At 41.4% G+C, this 13,443-nt stretch overlaps 1 protein-coding gene across 5 annotated transcripts in view; it reads right to left on the bottom strand.

Annotated features, from left to right (window-relative positions):
- KSR1 (kinase suppressor of ras 1) overlaps positions 1-13,443 on the bottom strand; it is a 313,042-nt gene that overhangs the window by 45,395 nt on the left and 254,204 nt on the right. For 3 of the 5 annotated variants that reach the window (XM_069757809.1, XM_069757807.1, XM_069757805.1), the window contains 5 exons: positions 11,997-12,058; positions 11,803-11,909; positions 11,489-11,657; positions 5,417-5,458; positions 2,314-2,368 (listed from right to left, as the gene is read on the bottom strand). In XM_069757809.1, the coding sequence (XP_069613910.1) occupies positions 2,314-2,368; positions 5,417-5,458; positions 11,489-11,657; positions 11,803-11,909; positions 11,997-12,058 (435 nt within the window). The remainder of the gene's footprint in view (positions 1-2,313; positions 2,369-5,416; positions 5,459-11,488; positions 11,658-11,802; positions 11,910-11,996; positions 12,059-13,443) is intronic. The other 2 variants (XM_069757808.1, XM_069757806.1) reach the window with 1 other exon arrangement.

Genomic DNA, 13,443 nt, shown 5'->3' with positions numbered 1-13,443 from the left:
ATCTACCATTGGAAAGCGCGGCTGGAGAGTCTGAGTCAGAGGGGGTGAGCCAGGTTTCAGTAATGCCAAGGAACGAGAGCTTGTTGGTGATGAAGAGGTCATGGATAAATGGCAGTTTGTTGCAGACGTTGTGTGCGTTCCATAGTGCTCCAGGTAGGGGACCGGGGGGAGTGGAGGCTGGATGAATGGGTATGAGGTTATCATTGTTGGGAAGGCATGCAGAGATTCGTGGCAGGGGGTTAGAAATGAGTGTGGGGATGTGCTGAGGAGGGCCAGGATTTGGGGATACGTCACCAGGGATGAGGAGTAGCAGACAGAGCGTTAGAAGGTGGGAGCAGGATAGGACATGATGTGGCCGTGTGTGTCTGGAGAAAAAGGATTGTATGTGGAGGAACAGTTCTGAGGAGAAGGTGAGATGACTGGGGAGGATGGAGGAAGAAATGACTAGTTCTTTACTAGGTGGAGGGATTGCTGGAGATTGTAAGAAGGAAAGTAGTATGGGGGTGAAAGAGAAAAGAAACCGAAACATTGTAGTGGTTTGGTATTGTTACCTTCCAGTCAATTCCAGTCCAATTCAGTCTAATTCAAAGTAATTAAAAATATGTAATTTAAAAGATGGAATTTAGAAGATGCATGGATATGGTGAAACAGATGGACCAGACTACGTCTGAAGCAGACTCCTGCATCTGAATATATGTGCTGGTAAGGGAATCAGCTGTGAGTGCATGTGGCCAGAACACATGGGGGGGGAGAGGTTAGACTGACCGCTCAGAGGTATGCATGGAAGACACCAGAGAAGTGAAATACATTATGGAGCAAAAGTAAAGGGTGAGCAGCGCATACCAGAGAAAAAAAATATAGTTCAGATACACATTCAGGGTCTAGGCAGAGCTGGGGACATTCAGTGCATACCAGAGAAAAAAATGCAGTTCAGATACACATTCAGGGTCTAGGCAGAGCTGTAAAAATGATTTACATCTCTTAAAAGCAGAGAAAGAATGGCGCTAGATCAGGAATAACGCAGGAGAGATGAGGACTAGCTGAGGATTGGACTGCCCTCCATGCACCTGCAGCCTAAATTTGCAAAAAGACTTTCAAATTCAGAGAAAATGCATTGGCAACGATAAGGGTATGTTTAAAGTGTCGACCATACCCTAAATACTGCAGTTATTTCGATAGCACTAAATACCAATACTAAACATTGTATGGTGCTATTGTTTTGATACATTGCTTATATATGGCAACAGTCAAAACAGATAAAAACTGATCCATGGGGTCCGAGGTGTCGGATTGATTACCTATTCTATGTATATGTCAACATTATGAACCCATTTAAATTTAGGATTTCCTTTAAAAAGACTGTGAGTACAGAATGACTGTTCAAACCAAATACAGGCACTCGGTGCGTCGTGGTGGGGCAAATCATTTACCTACGTCTTCCCAACTGCTTGTTTTCCATCTATCTCCTCCCTTCTCTGGCTCTATGGACCTAGAGCTGTCAATCAAAGAAAAAGGGTGGAGACTGAGGGAAGACAGCAGGTGGGAAGATGTAGCTAAATGATCAGCCCCGCCGTGAAGCACCGAGCCGCAGGACTTAGTTTGAACAGTCATTTTGTGCTGACAGTCCCTTACCGGTGAATGTAAACAGCAAGAGGTAGTATTAGAACCAGCAGCAGTAGTGCAAATACAGTTATACGGAGATGATAAAATGCCATCTATGATTAAAAGGTTAAACTTAAAGGGCAGTATTCTGAGAGGGAAATGCTTAGGTTCAAAGACCCTATCCTGCCAAAGGGTCCGTGATACAAGAACAGTTTGTCTTAGGTCTCATTCACACATCTGTATGTTAGGGACTGAGTACGGTCCATGATTCACTGACCGGCCACAGGTCTCCTGACACGACCTTGACAGCCTCAAAAGCATACAGGAGACTGCCAAGTATGGCTAGGAGACCCGCAGTCGGGCTGTTCTTCACAGTTCGTACTCGGATGTGTGAATGCGGCCTTACTGTGCAGTGCTGGTACAAGAGATCATAACATTGAGGCTTTTCTTAGTCACTGTCCTTAGGCCTAGTTCTCACTAACACTAAACTCACTGCCTATGTTGCTCTCAGTTTTACAATCTGTCCTTATGGACATTAATCTGAAAAGTAGATCAGTTTTCCTGCTCTAACCTCGAATAAGAGTTAAAAACAGTGTTCCGGGTACAATACTAATATGCTAAAGCAGTATTCAATATTTAGACACAAGCAGTAACAGAGAATTAAAAAAATAAAGAAGAAAAATAGAAAAAAACCTGTGCCAATCTTTATACCTGGGTATTTCTGGGGGTTCAGGTGTCTGTGTTACTGGTGATGGATTCACGATTTCTAGAAAAAAAAAAAAAAATGTTTAAAACTATTGCTGTTAATGTTCTCAAGGTGGTCTGCTAAATATGTCATATATGTTACTTGTCCTTTCCACTGTATACGTTGTGCTGCAATAGAAGCAGATATTATATAGTGGTACATATACAGTAGTTTATGAAATATCAGTGGCACTCGTCAAAAATATCATTACAAGGTTGGTTGATGCAGCATGAAATAAAACATATCACTATCTAACCATCTTAAAACTCTTTGACCACTAGGCAGTTAAACCCTAAGCATTCACTATTCAGTATTATTAGTGTGCTGACTTGTGAATTTGACATCATCATGTAAATGCCAAAGGCTCAGGAAATGTAAAGTATTTTGGTGCCATCTAGTGGTAGATCTTCAGTACTACAACCACACACTAACAAGTGTTAGGAAAAGCGTACAAGTTGTTGCCAAGGAGCTTAATTACAGAAGTGTCACCAACCATGTAATGATTACATCACAATTGTTAAGTATATATTATTATTTCTGTCCCCTGGGGCAAGTTTTATCTTCATTTATTTTATGGGGATTTCTGTGTGATCTCTAATTATTCTTTCCTAAAGACATAACACGTAGGGACCAATTAGACCAAATTTATTGTGAGTAAATGGTCATTTCATCTGTTTGAGACTTGTCTCATCAATCACAAAATTCATTGCTTTAAAATCAGTCTGCCAAACACAATCTGGGCTGATCGTTCGGCTGACAGCCATCTCTCCTATATCACACAGAAGCGCTCACTCAACCAAGCTCTCGCGTGTTCTCTGTGTTCTTGGTAGTCCAAAATCAGCCATGTGCGATCCATATCCCCATATGTCATTAGTCTAATGTCGTATGGGGCCTTAACGGTATAAAAGATGATGCCAATATCCGGAATAGAAAGGTGCTAACAATTACAACAGATGAGGAAGACAAGAATATCTGTTGCTGTACATGGCTAAAGGCCCATTTTGAAGAGTGAATGTAAGAATGTTCATTCATGATTATTGGTGTACACATGTCGTCAATCACCCGACAAACGAGCTAAACGTTCAGATAATTTGTAACGGCATAAAAATCATTTTCCTGACAACCGGATTCTGTACAGGAACAGAGCAATCGTTCTCTGGCCATATAGTCTTTGTTGACTATCTACAAGTTGATTGGTGCTCGTTTACTGGCACATTCACAAGGGCTAACAAAAACTGTATGGGAAAGAATGACTCTTAATACAATCATTCTGTGAACTAACAGCAGGATGTTGTCGTTAGAACATCCCCTAATTACATGGGGCAATGTGCTGCCAACAGCGATGCTGGCATCAACTATTTGATCACACGATGAACTAGCATTTAGCTCATTGACTGATTATCGGATGGTTTATATGGGCCATAAAAGACCAGCGCCATAACCTAAATATCATTGCTTCCAAACACTTCCCTTAAAGAGAACCTGTCAGCAACTTTTTGCATTTTAATCTGAGAGAAGCATAATATAAGGCAACAGAGCCTGATTCCAGGGATGTGTCACTTACTAGACTGTGTGTTGCAGTTTCAAAAAATTCAGTGTATCATCAGCAGGAGATTATCATTGCTGGACTAGGTCTCATGTGCGCAGCAGTCAGGCTAATCTGTGTAACCCCGCACCCACCACTGATTGTCAGCTAGATGACACTGTACACAGGAAGCTGCCGATCAGGTGTGCGGGCGGGGATATATACAGCTCAGCATTCTGACCACTGCAACATCTACAATAGAGAAAGCAGGGATTTTATCAAAATTACACCAAGCAGTCCAGTAAGTGATACATCCCTGGAATCAGTCTTTCTTGCCCTACATTATGCTGCTATCTTATTACATAGAACCTGGTTACAGATTCCCTTTAAATAGTGATCACAATACCACTGTGAACATCTACAGCCTGATATTATGTCATAGTAACTTTCAGTCCAAGTTATTTTAATTAATTAAAAAAATAAATAAAGCAGCTCACCAGGTATTATAGATAAGCTTAATTCTGGGGGCGAACAATGCTCCTGCATAGCATTCAAATGGAAGTCCAAACATTCACCTTTTTGGACTTGTGACAGTGTAATGTCATAAAATGGTATGTGGCATGATTGGCATACCATGGTAAAAATGATGGTATGGATTAAGAGCGGGCAATATGTTAAATGGAAGACAATCCCGGCACTCACTGTGATTGCTGGGATTTTCTTCCACTTTGCTGTTCCTCTCCACGTGCACCACGATTACACAGAATGCCAACCATCTTCTATATTATTCTGAGATTGAAGTGCGTACACTCCGTACCTCATTTTTATTATGTTACCCTGTCACAATAAGTATTTATTCAATAAGGAAGATTTTATGCTATATCCCTGTGGCAGGAAAAAAGGTGATTTTTTTTGGTATTTTAATTAATGCCTAGCCAACTGTATTGAAGATAAACAGGTCTTATTGTCGTGTGAACAATCCACAACAAAAAAAGGGATTTGTGGGGCAGACTGACCAGTGGATGTGCAATCAGATAACCTCCATTGTAATATTCTGGAGCTGATCCACCGCTTTTCGGGGCAATATTAAACATGCAGTGCATGGGTCTGTGCAGATATTTTCCTGAGCATGTGAATGAGGCTTAATACCTACTGCTGGCAGAATGACAAGATTCAGATCACTTGTATTCTCACAGAATGCTCAGTGTATGAACAGAGCCTTATATATAGGATCACTATAGTCTATTCACTCCATCTATAATTTGCACATATCGCTGCCCTGTAACAAGGAGGATATTAAAACCCTGAACAGTACACTTTGTGGCTTCAAGAGTGAATGCACAGCAAGCACAAAACCAGATAATGGTAATTCTCCAAATGTACAGCTGCCCTGCAGGGAAAGCAGAATAGGTCACAACCTCATCATTGTAGAAGCGCGTTTCAGGCCGGATCATGTGCCGCGGACACAATGCAACTTGTCAGAAGATGAAAGGGAAGTAGGAAAAAAAGAGGGTCAGTTAGAAAAATTAAAGCAGCAGACTCACCTGGGAAGATAAACTGTTGTCTATGCTGAATGTAGTAGGCAGCTTTTAATAAAAGATGACAGCAACCACCCAGGCAGAATGAGAAAAACAAGCAGTTAGAGAGTATCAGGAGACCTGTCAGAGACTGCCCCTCATGCACGCATGCTGACTGACTGAACACAGCTCTTGTCAATGCAAGAGTCCCAGGTGGGTACAGGCAGGTGTTGTTACACACCTATGCCCTCTGAAATATCTGTGTGCCGACAGCTTTCAGTTACAAGTCTAATGCCAATTAGAAAGCAAACCTAAAAAACATGGACGAGTAGCTGTAATAAGCCAGCAGATCCATTACATGGCAGAATCAACAGGGGGAAGATGGAGCAGTAAATCATTTGCACCATTCGTGGTTCTGTTCTCTCTCCATTACATCTACAATATATACAGAAATAATGATGTAATAATCACATACAGTGACTACAGAATGCTCAGATGCCATGTTCTCCACCTGTGGCGTGTGCACTGTCCCCATGCTGTGCTTTTATAGCGTACAATAAGAGCTTTTGATACAACTTCTTTTAAGAGAGGGGTAATTGGTCTCGGTCTTGGTGGTTATTGGCATTCTTTTTTAATCGTATAGGGAGACTGTGCTTTCCCATATAGTGGGACTACTGTAAAAACGTTATGATTATTATTTTAATATTGAGGCTTATAAATGACATGTGTCACTCTATGGCTTCAGTCACAGGTGTACATGAGAAATACATTTTATTTTCCATGACATTTTACTTTTACACCTCCTGTGAATGACAATACACAATGGGTAGACTGTACTATATTATGAGAATGCTGTGCAAAGCCTTAAAAGAGCAAATAGCCAATGTGCAATCACACAATAATCTGTAACACAGGGACTGTCAGGTATGAGGCAAACTGAAGGAGGTATGCACAGAGCATAAACTTAGGAAATAGAATTTAGTGGCAGGAGACATGGGAAAAAATTCCTCCTTTAGTAACTATGACCCAAAATCTGCTGCAGCCTGTTATACTATACAAATACTCTATTTAAAGGATTATTCTCAATGTATGAACTTGGTAAAGTTAGACAGCTTGAATATAAGCAAATGTGCAACTTGATGCCAAAGAGATCGACCACCAGAGCCAGGCTGAGTATGTGCAATAGCTACATTCCAGGCTAAGGAGTTAACTCTTGAGATCCTAGTCACCTCTCTCCATCCCATTCATTTTTATACAGCAGTTAGTGGATCACCTCGCCCTCCCTGTCAACCTCTAAGTTTCTAGAGCAATTTTCTTAATCACTACTCTCACTTCCTCACTTTTTCAAGGACCTTATTATCTCTATGCAAATAACAGTGCCGACTTGACAACAAGCACTGACAGTCCTGAGTGTGTCACAGTAGCAGAAGCATAGTGACCAGAACTGCCACTCAAAGAGGAGCACCCACCCTCCCCAGCAATAAGGAAGTGAAGAGACTGGAGAGCTGTGTGCTACAGAACACACATTTTCAGAATAACCATTTGGCTATGTGCACACGTTCAGGAATTCATGCAGAAAATTCCTGAGAATTCCGGACATTTTCGGCATGAAATCCGCAAGAAAACCGTGTGCGTTTTTGCCGCGATTTTGCCGCGGTTTTGATGCGTTTTTGACGCGGTTTTTTCCGGACACTTCCTAATGCATTTTGGAGTGGGAAATCCGCAAAAAAACCACAAAAAGATAGAGCATGTCTGGATTTTGTGCGGTATGCGTTTTTTTTGCGGAAAAAAACACATCATGTGCACAAAACATCCGGAATTCATTCCAAATTATGGGATGCTTATTGTATGCGTTTTTTTTCCGGTTTTATAGCGTTTTTATCGGGAAAAAACGCGAAAAAACCGCAACGTGTGAACACATCCTTTAAGTTAAAAAGTTATCCGCTGTCAAAATGAAGCCTTTTAACCCCCCAAAATATATAGTTACTATGGAACTGGTCATGGTGACTGAAAATAAACCCCTAACTTGTGTTACTGAAATATGAGGCCACTCATACACCATGTAAACTACAAAAAAAAGTGGCTCTACTTGCTTTATACCTTTTTTATTACTAAAATCGTATGCCACAAAAGCAATGCGAATGTTAAAGCTGATGCTGCATTTCTATGTGTGGAATTATAATTCCTCTTTCGTGCAATGATCTAATGGAACAAGAAAAGTGAGAAAGTCACAGCAAGAGTTTATGTCTCATTTTTTCCAGGCTTTGCATGAGGTTCAGCCAGCAGCCAGGATGACTTTACCCTGTGTCACCGATTAAGAGAGGGGAAATCACAGCTGCCAGCTAACAGAATCAAACAGCTGTCAGTCTATACGGCTCCACCAAGCTATTTTCGCGTTGGCATCTTAGTGTATGAAACGATTCTGGGTGCTGTTAGTACTAGAAAGCTTATATGGTATGCTGCTAACTTAGTGTACGTTTACCTTGACACAGAATGTATATATGAAACCTATGTATGTGGTTGGGTAAGATTACAATGATCCCGACTGAAGTTGGCCACATAGTGGATAGGTGGCCATCTTGACAACTTCCACAGCCAATGGAAAGTGGGAACAGCTTCTGCCAGATACTTGGTAGCACAATATTTCAGGAGGAATAAAATATCAGAAATGTTGATCCTTCAGACCACGATCGGGGGTATGGTGGAACTGTTGTGCTGCTTCTTTACGCATTAGGCTGAGTGCACACTTGGTCTCTGCACCTGACCCACAGTATACGTCATGAGCTTTCCCTAATAATGTAATGTTCCCATAGGCCCCGCATTCACCAGAGGAAGCCAAAAGTGTGTTCTGTATACCGTATATTTGACTGTACAGGAAAGCACAGCAGACTTTGCTTTCCTATACACAGGGACACTGCATAAACATGTATACCACTGAAATGGGTTTCTATAGCGGATAGCTTCCTGGATATCCACCCTGACTACAGCCACTGTTGGGCACCTGAATCCTGAGAGTATGCCATCGACATTGGGCAAAAACACATCGTGTACCTAGTCTTAAATTGGTAACTAAAAATCCAGAATATTGAGCTTAGCGACAGAGATCACACAACTTCAGCTACATAACATGTAACATGCATTAAAGATAACCAATGAAGGTTTATAAGCATGATGATCTGTGCACAGCAACTGTGTCAACATGTTTTACTTAAGGTACCGTCACACTAAGCGACGCTGCAGCGATACCGACAACGATCCGGATCGCTGCAGCGTCGCTGTTTGGTCGCTGGAGAGCTGTCACACAGACCGCTCTCCAGCGACCAACGATGCCGGTAACCAGGGTAAACATCGGGTTACTAAGCGCAGGGCCGCGCTTAGTAACACGATGTTTACCCTGGTTACCATCGTTAAAGTAAAAAAAACAACCACTACATACTTACCTACCGCTGTCTGTCCCCGGCACTCCTCCTGCACTGACTGTGAGCACAGCGGCCGGAAAGCACAGCGGTGACGTCACCGCTCTGCTTTCCGGCTGCCCGGCGCTCACAGCCAGTGCAGGAGGAGTGCAGAGAAGCAGAGCGCCGGGGACAGACAGCGGTAGGTAAGTATGTAGTGGTTGTTTTTTTTACTTTATCGATGGTAACCAGGGTAAACATCGGGATACTAAGCGCGGCCCTGTGCTTAGTATCCCGATGTTTACCAGCGAAGACATCGCTGAATCGGTGTCACACACGCCGATTCAGCGATGTCAGCGGGAGAGCCAGCGACAAAACAAAGTGCTGGCCTTTCTGCCCCGATGCCCCGACCAGCGATATCACAGCAGGGGCCTGATCGCTGCTGCCTGTCACACTGGACGATATCGCTATCCAGGACGCTGCAACGTCACGGATCGCTAGCGATATTGTCCAGTGTGACGGTACCTTTAGCCCTGCAGTATTGACGGAAGAAAAATAAATGATAGATTCAATCAAGTTGTAGCCTGACTAGGTATTTCCCAACTAATGCTCCTTGCAAATCACTGTTCTGAAGCTTTACTGAGCAGCACATTCATCAGACAACATTTTGAACTTTTCTGTTAGTTACAAATGTTCATGTTCTCTTCCATGATGCCCAAGAAAAATATTTTCACGTAATTGCAAGATATTCCTGTGATGGGAATTACTTATATTGTGGCAAATCTATTTTGTTTTCCGCGTTTTCAAAACAGTCTACTTTTATAGGGCTTTTCATGCTCAAGAGATATGTCTGCAGTCACTCTATGTGACTGCAGATTGCCAGTGTGCACACTGTCAGGATTCCCTTTAAATAGTGGGCCATCCGGACAGTATGCACACTGTCACAATTTGGCAGTCTGAGTGATTGAAAAAAAATTCCTTTAAGTACAATTTTTGCCAATATAATCTATTTTTTTTTTGGCAGTTTTTAGTACACACACTAGGCACAACATATTACATATTATATTTAGATATGGAAAGGATAATCTACCCATATAAAACAATCATTTTAATCCATGACAATCCATCAAGAGCGAACATCTTATTTGGCTAAAGCTGTGTTCAAATTGATTAAAAGGATGAAAACTATTCATGTAGCATGCAAAGAGCAAATTACTAAACAGAAACATGCAGAACATTGCATTACTGAAAGCCACATGCATGCTAAATTATAGGATGACTGCCGGACATGTAAGATAATGCAATTAAAAAGAATCTGTCAGCAGGTTTTTGCTTTGTAACCTGAGCACAGCATTATGTAGAGGCAGAGAGCCTGATTTCAGTGATGTGTCACTTCCTAAGCTGTGTGTTGTTGTTTCAATAAAATCAATGTTTTATTATCAGGAGATTATTACTAGAGGACTAGTTTGCTTTGAGCCATGTAGTCCTCTTACTCTGTGTAACCCCTCTCCTACAACTGAGTGTCAGCTTTCTGCCTATGCACAACACAGTGTAAACAATAATTAGCGTTGTGGGCGGGGTTATGCAGAGCTCAGCATTCAGAAAACTGGGAGATCTGCAGCAGAGAAAACTGTGATTTTATTAAAACAAACAGCCCATCAAGTGACACACTGCTGGATTCAGAGTCTCTGTCCCTCCATTATGCTGCTCTTAGATGGGATAGGAAAAACCTGTTAACAGATTCCGTTTAACCCAATAAAAAGCAAAAATTGCCACCAGTTCTGTACTATACCAAATTACTTTAATATAATTATATTAGTCACAGATCACAATCAGTTGACAGCACTGTAAAAAGATGTTTAAATTGTGTTTGCCTCTGTTTATGGCTATTGATTGAGTCCTACTAATACCAAAGAGGGCATGTGACTATTGCCAGAATGCAGAACGGGCTCTCAAATTAAGTTGTAATGAGTGATACAGGCAGATGACTCACGAAACATTATATCTTTACAAGCAGCATCACAGTGACACATAGGAATGGCCAAATACACAAAGAAAAAGGATACTAATTGATCGTCAGAGAATTACATCAGGCTAACTAATTGCTGGGGTGGTTTCTTTTGAAAAGGAGGTTTACAGATGGAGTGTAACTTTAAACGGTCTGTTCTGCTCAGACAATATCAGAATATAGCGTCAGCCCCCCAAACTCGTAGCGCCAAGATGTCAATGTATTCATTGATTCAGATGTCATTTGATCAGAGTATCAGTTGTCCATTATTGGTCTGAGTTTCATTAGTTTTTCCAGGATGAAAGAAGAAAAATTGAGGTTCCTTCAACCTTCTGATAATAAACAGTACCTGAAAAACGAAAAGCATACAGTTGACATCCGAGTGCTGTTTATTTTTTTTCACGGACCAATAGACTTGCATTGGCAACTTAGAGCTGAGAGTTGGATCAAAATTTCACATCTCCGTGATTTTATATACACAAGCATGTGAACAGCTCCATAGACTACTATGGGTCCGAGTTATATCTGTGAAAAACAAGGACAGAACAGGTACAAGAAAAATTGACGTCTGAGTGAGCAGTTAAAAAAAAAATGTTGGTTCACCTTGTCTTATGAGTAATGCTGAAGATAAATTTGATACTCTCTCTTTCGTTGGGTATTTGGCCAATCAAACAACCAAAGCCTTAAAAATACTACCTGGAAAATTGAAGCGACTCTCTTTGAGACCCATTGGAGATGGATTTGGTGGGGTAGTAGCACTGAGGGGATTGGAGGACTGGAAAGGTGCTGGAGAAGACGGTGTAGAAGATGTGGTTGAAGACGGGTTGCTGCTTGAATCTAGGTGATTTATTGCTGGAGGATGATCCTGTAAAAAAAAAAGAAAAAGAAAGTTGAGCCTAAAGACTAAAACGAACATATAAAAATGTAATGGAATGTAAGGGAATTATGTACAATGTCTTAACAAATTTTCATACACAGTTGAAATCATTTTATTGCTGACTGTATGATACCTTCTTAGTTAGAGCTTTGGGTAGGGTGCCAAATATTGGTTCTGCGGGTCTGTCCACCTGGTTGTTGATATCTGATGGGACAGATTCTGTCCTTCTTATTTTTGGTACTGTAAGAAATAAAAGAATCGCATGTGTCTGCTGTCATCTATGATATTTAAATGTAAAAGCTTTAAACTAGTAGGGATGTTACTTACGAGGAAGGAATGATATTCGACATGGTGGAGCTTCTTTTGTGCATTTATTATGACATTTTAATCTACAAGACAAAAGCAAATAAGAAATGTTATGCTTGATTTACAATATTGAAGGAAGACATTTTGGAGTGAGAACAGCATATACGGTACTCATTGATACATAATGATTTCCTTGGTTGGGATTAAAGGAAAAAATGGCTGGTTGTGACCTCTGATATCAGTGATTGGCTGCAGCAGTCACATATGTCACATCTGCAAAGAGTTTGTATGTTCTCCCTGTGTTTGTGTGGGTTTCCTCCGGGTTCTCCGGTTTCCTCCCACATTCCAAAGACATACTGATAGGGATTCTAGATTGTGAGCCCCATCGGGGACAGTGATGATAATGTGTGTAAAGCGCTGCGGAATAGGTTAGCGCTATATAAAATTAAAGATTATTATATTAGGCTACTTTCACACTAGCGTCGGAATCTGATTCCGATGCTAGCGTTTAACGCACTGCACAACGGAGGCAGCGGATGCATTTCTCCGGCGCATCCGCTGCCCCATTGTAAGGTGCGGGGAGGTGGGGGCGGAGCTCCAGCCGCGCATGCGCGGTCGGAAAAAGCGGTCCGTCAGGAGCAAAAAACGTTACATGTAGCGTTTTTTGCTCCCGACGGTCCGCAAAAGCACGACGCATCCGTCGCACAACGGATGCGACGTGTGGCAATCCGTCGCAATGCGTCGTCAATACAAGTCTATGGGGAAAAAACGCATCCGGCAAGCACTTTTGCGGGATGCGTTTTTTCTGCAAAACGACGCATTGTGACGGATTGCAGTTAACGCTAGTGTGAAAGTAGCCTTATTATTATATGTCAACATGACCTCATCATGGCAGGCAAATAATTATGGTTGGGAACTGCAGAGCTATGGAGGGTTTAACAGGTAATACTTGTTTTTAGCAGTTTACGTCATGTCCCCCTCACTCCCCTCATCCAGGCAACCCCTTCAAATCCTATAGACATATACAATATAAAACTATCTTAATCACAAGTTCACAACAACAGTTTGTACTATACATTTTTATATTTGTCTTGTGCTAATTGTTGATGTTTTTTGAACGCAAAAAAAGGTAAATGATCTTTATTTTTGTCTTCAATCTTTTTTGAGACCCTTCCCATTGCAGATAGTCACACGTAAGTTTACATTTGTTAAAAACTTTGTGTGATACAAAACAAATTCACACCTGGGGGGGAGACTGTAGCACATTGGTACAAACATTTGGCGACTGTTAAAACAGTTGTAATGGATGAATCAGCAACAAACATCTGGAAAAAAAATTAATAAACTTACCGTGATCATAAAAAAAGTGTAAAGTAGACTGAAAAACAGGTGAAAAATAAAACAAGAATTTGGTGCAAATCAAAAAGAGCCTTAAAAGAAACGAAATCATGCTGCCGTGAGCGGCATA

Source organism: Ranitomeya imitator, chromosome 3 (genome assembly GCF_032444005.1).
Source record: "Ranitomeya imitator isolate aRanImi1 chromosome 3, aRanImi1.pri, whole genome shotgun sequence".
Lineage (NCBI taxonomy): Eukaryota > Metazoa > Chordata > Amphibia > Anura > Dendrobatidae > Ranitomeya > Ranitomeya imitator.
Note: the sequence above shows the minus strand (reverse complement) of the source record. Positions and strands in the feature narration are given on the sequence as shown.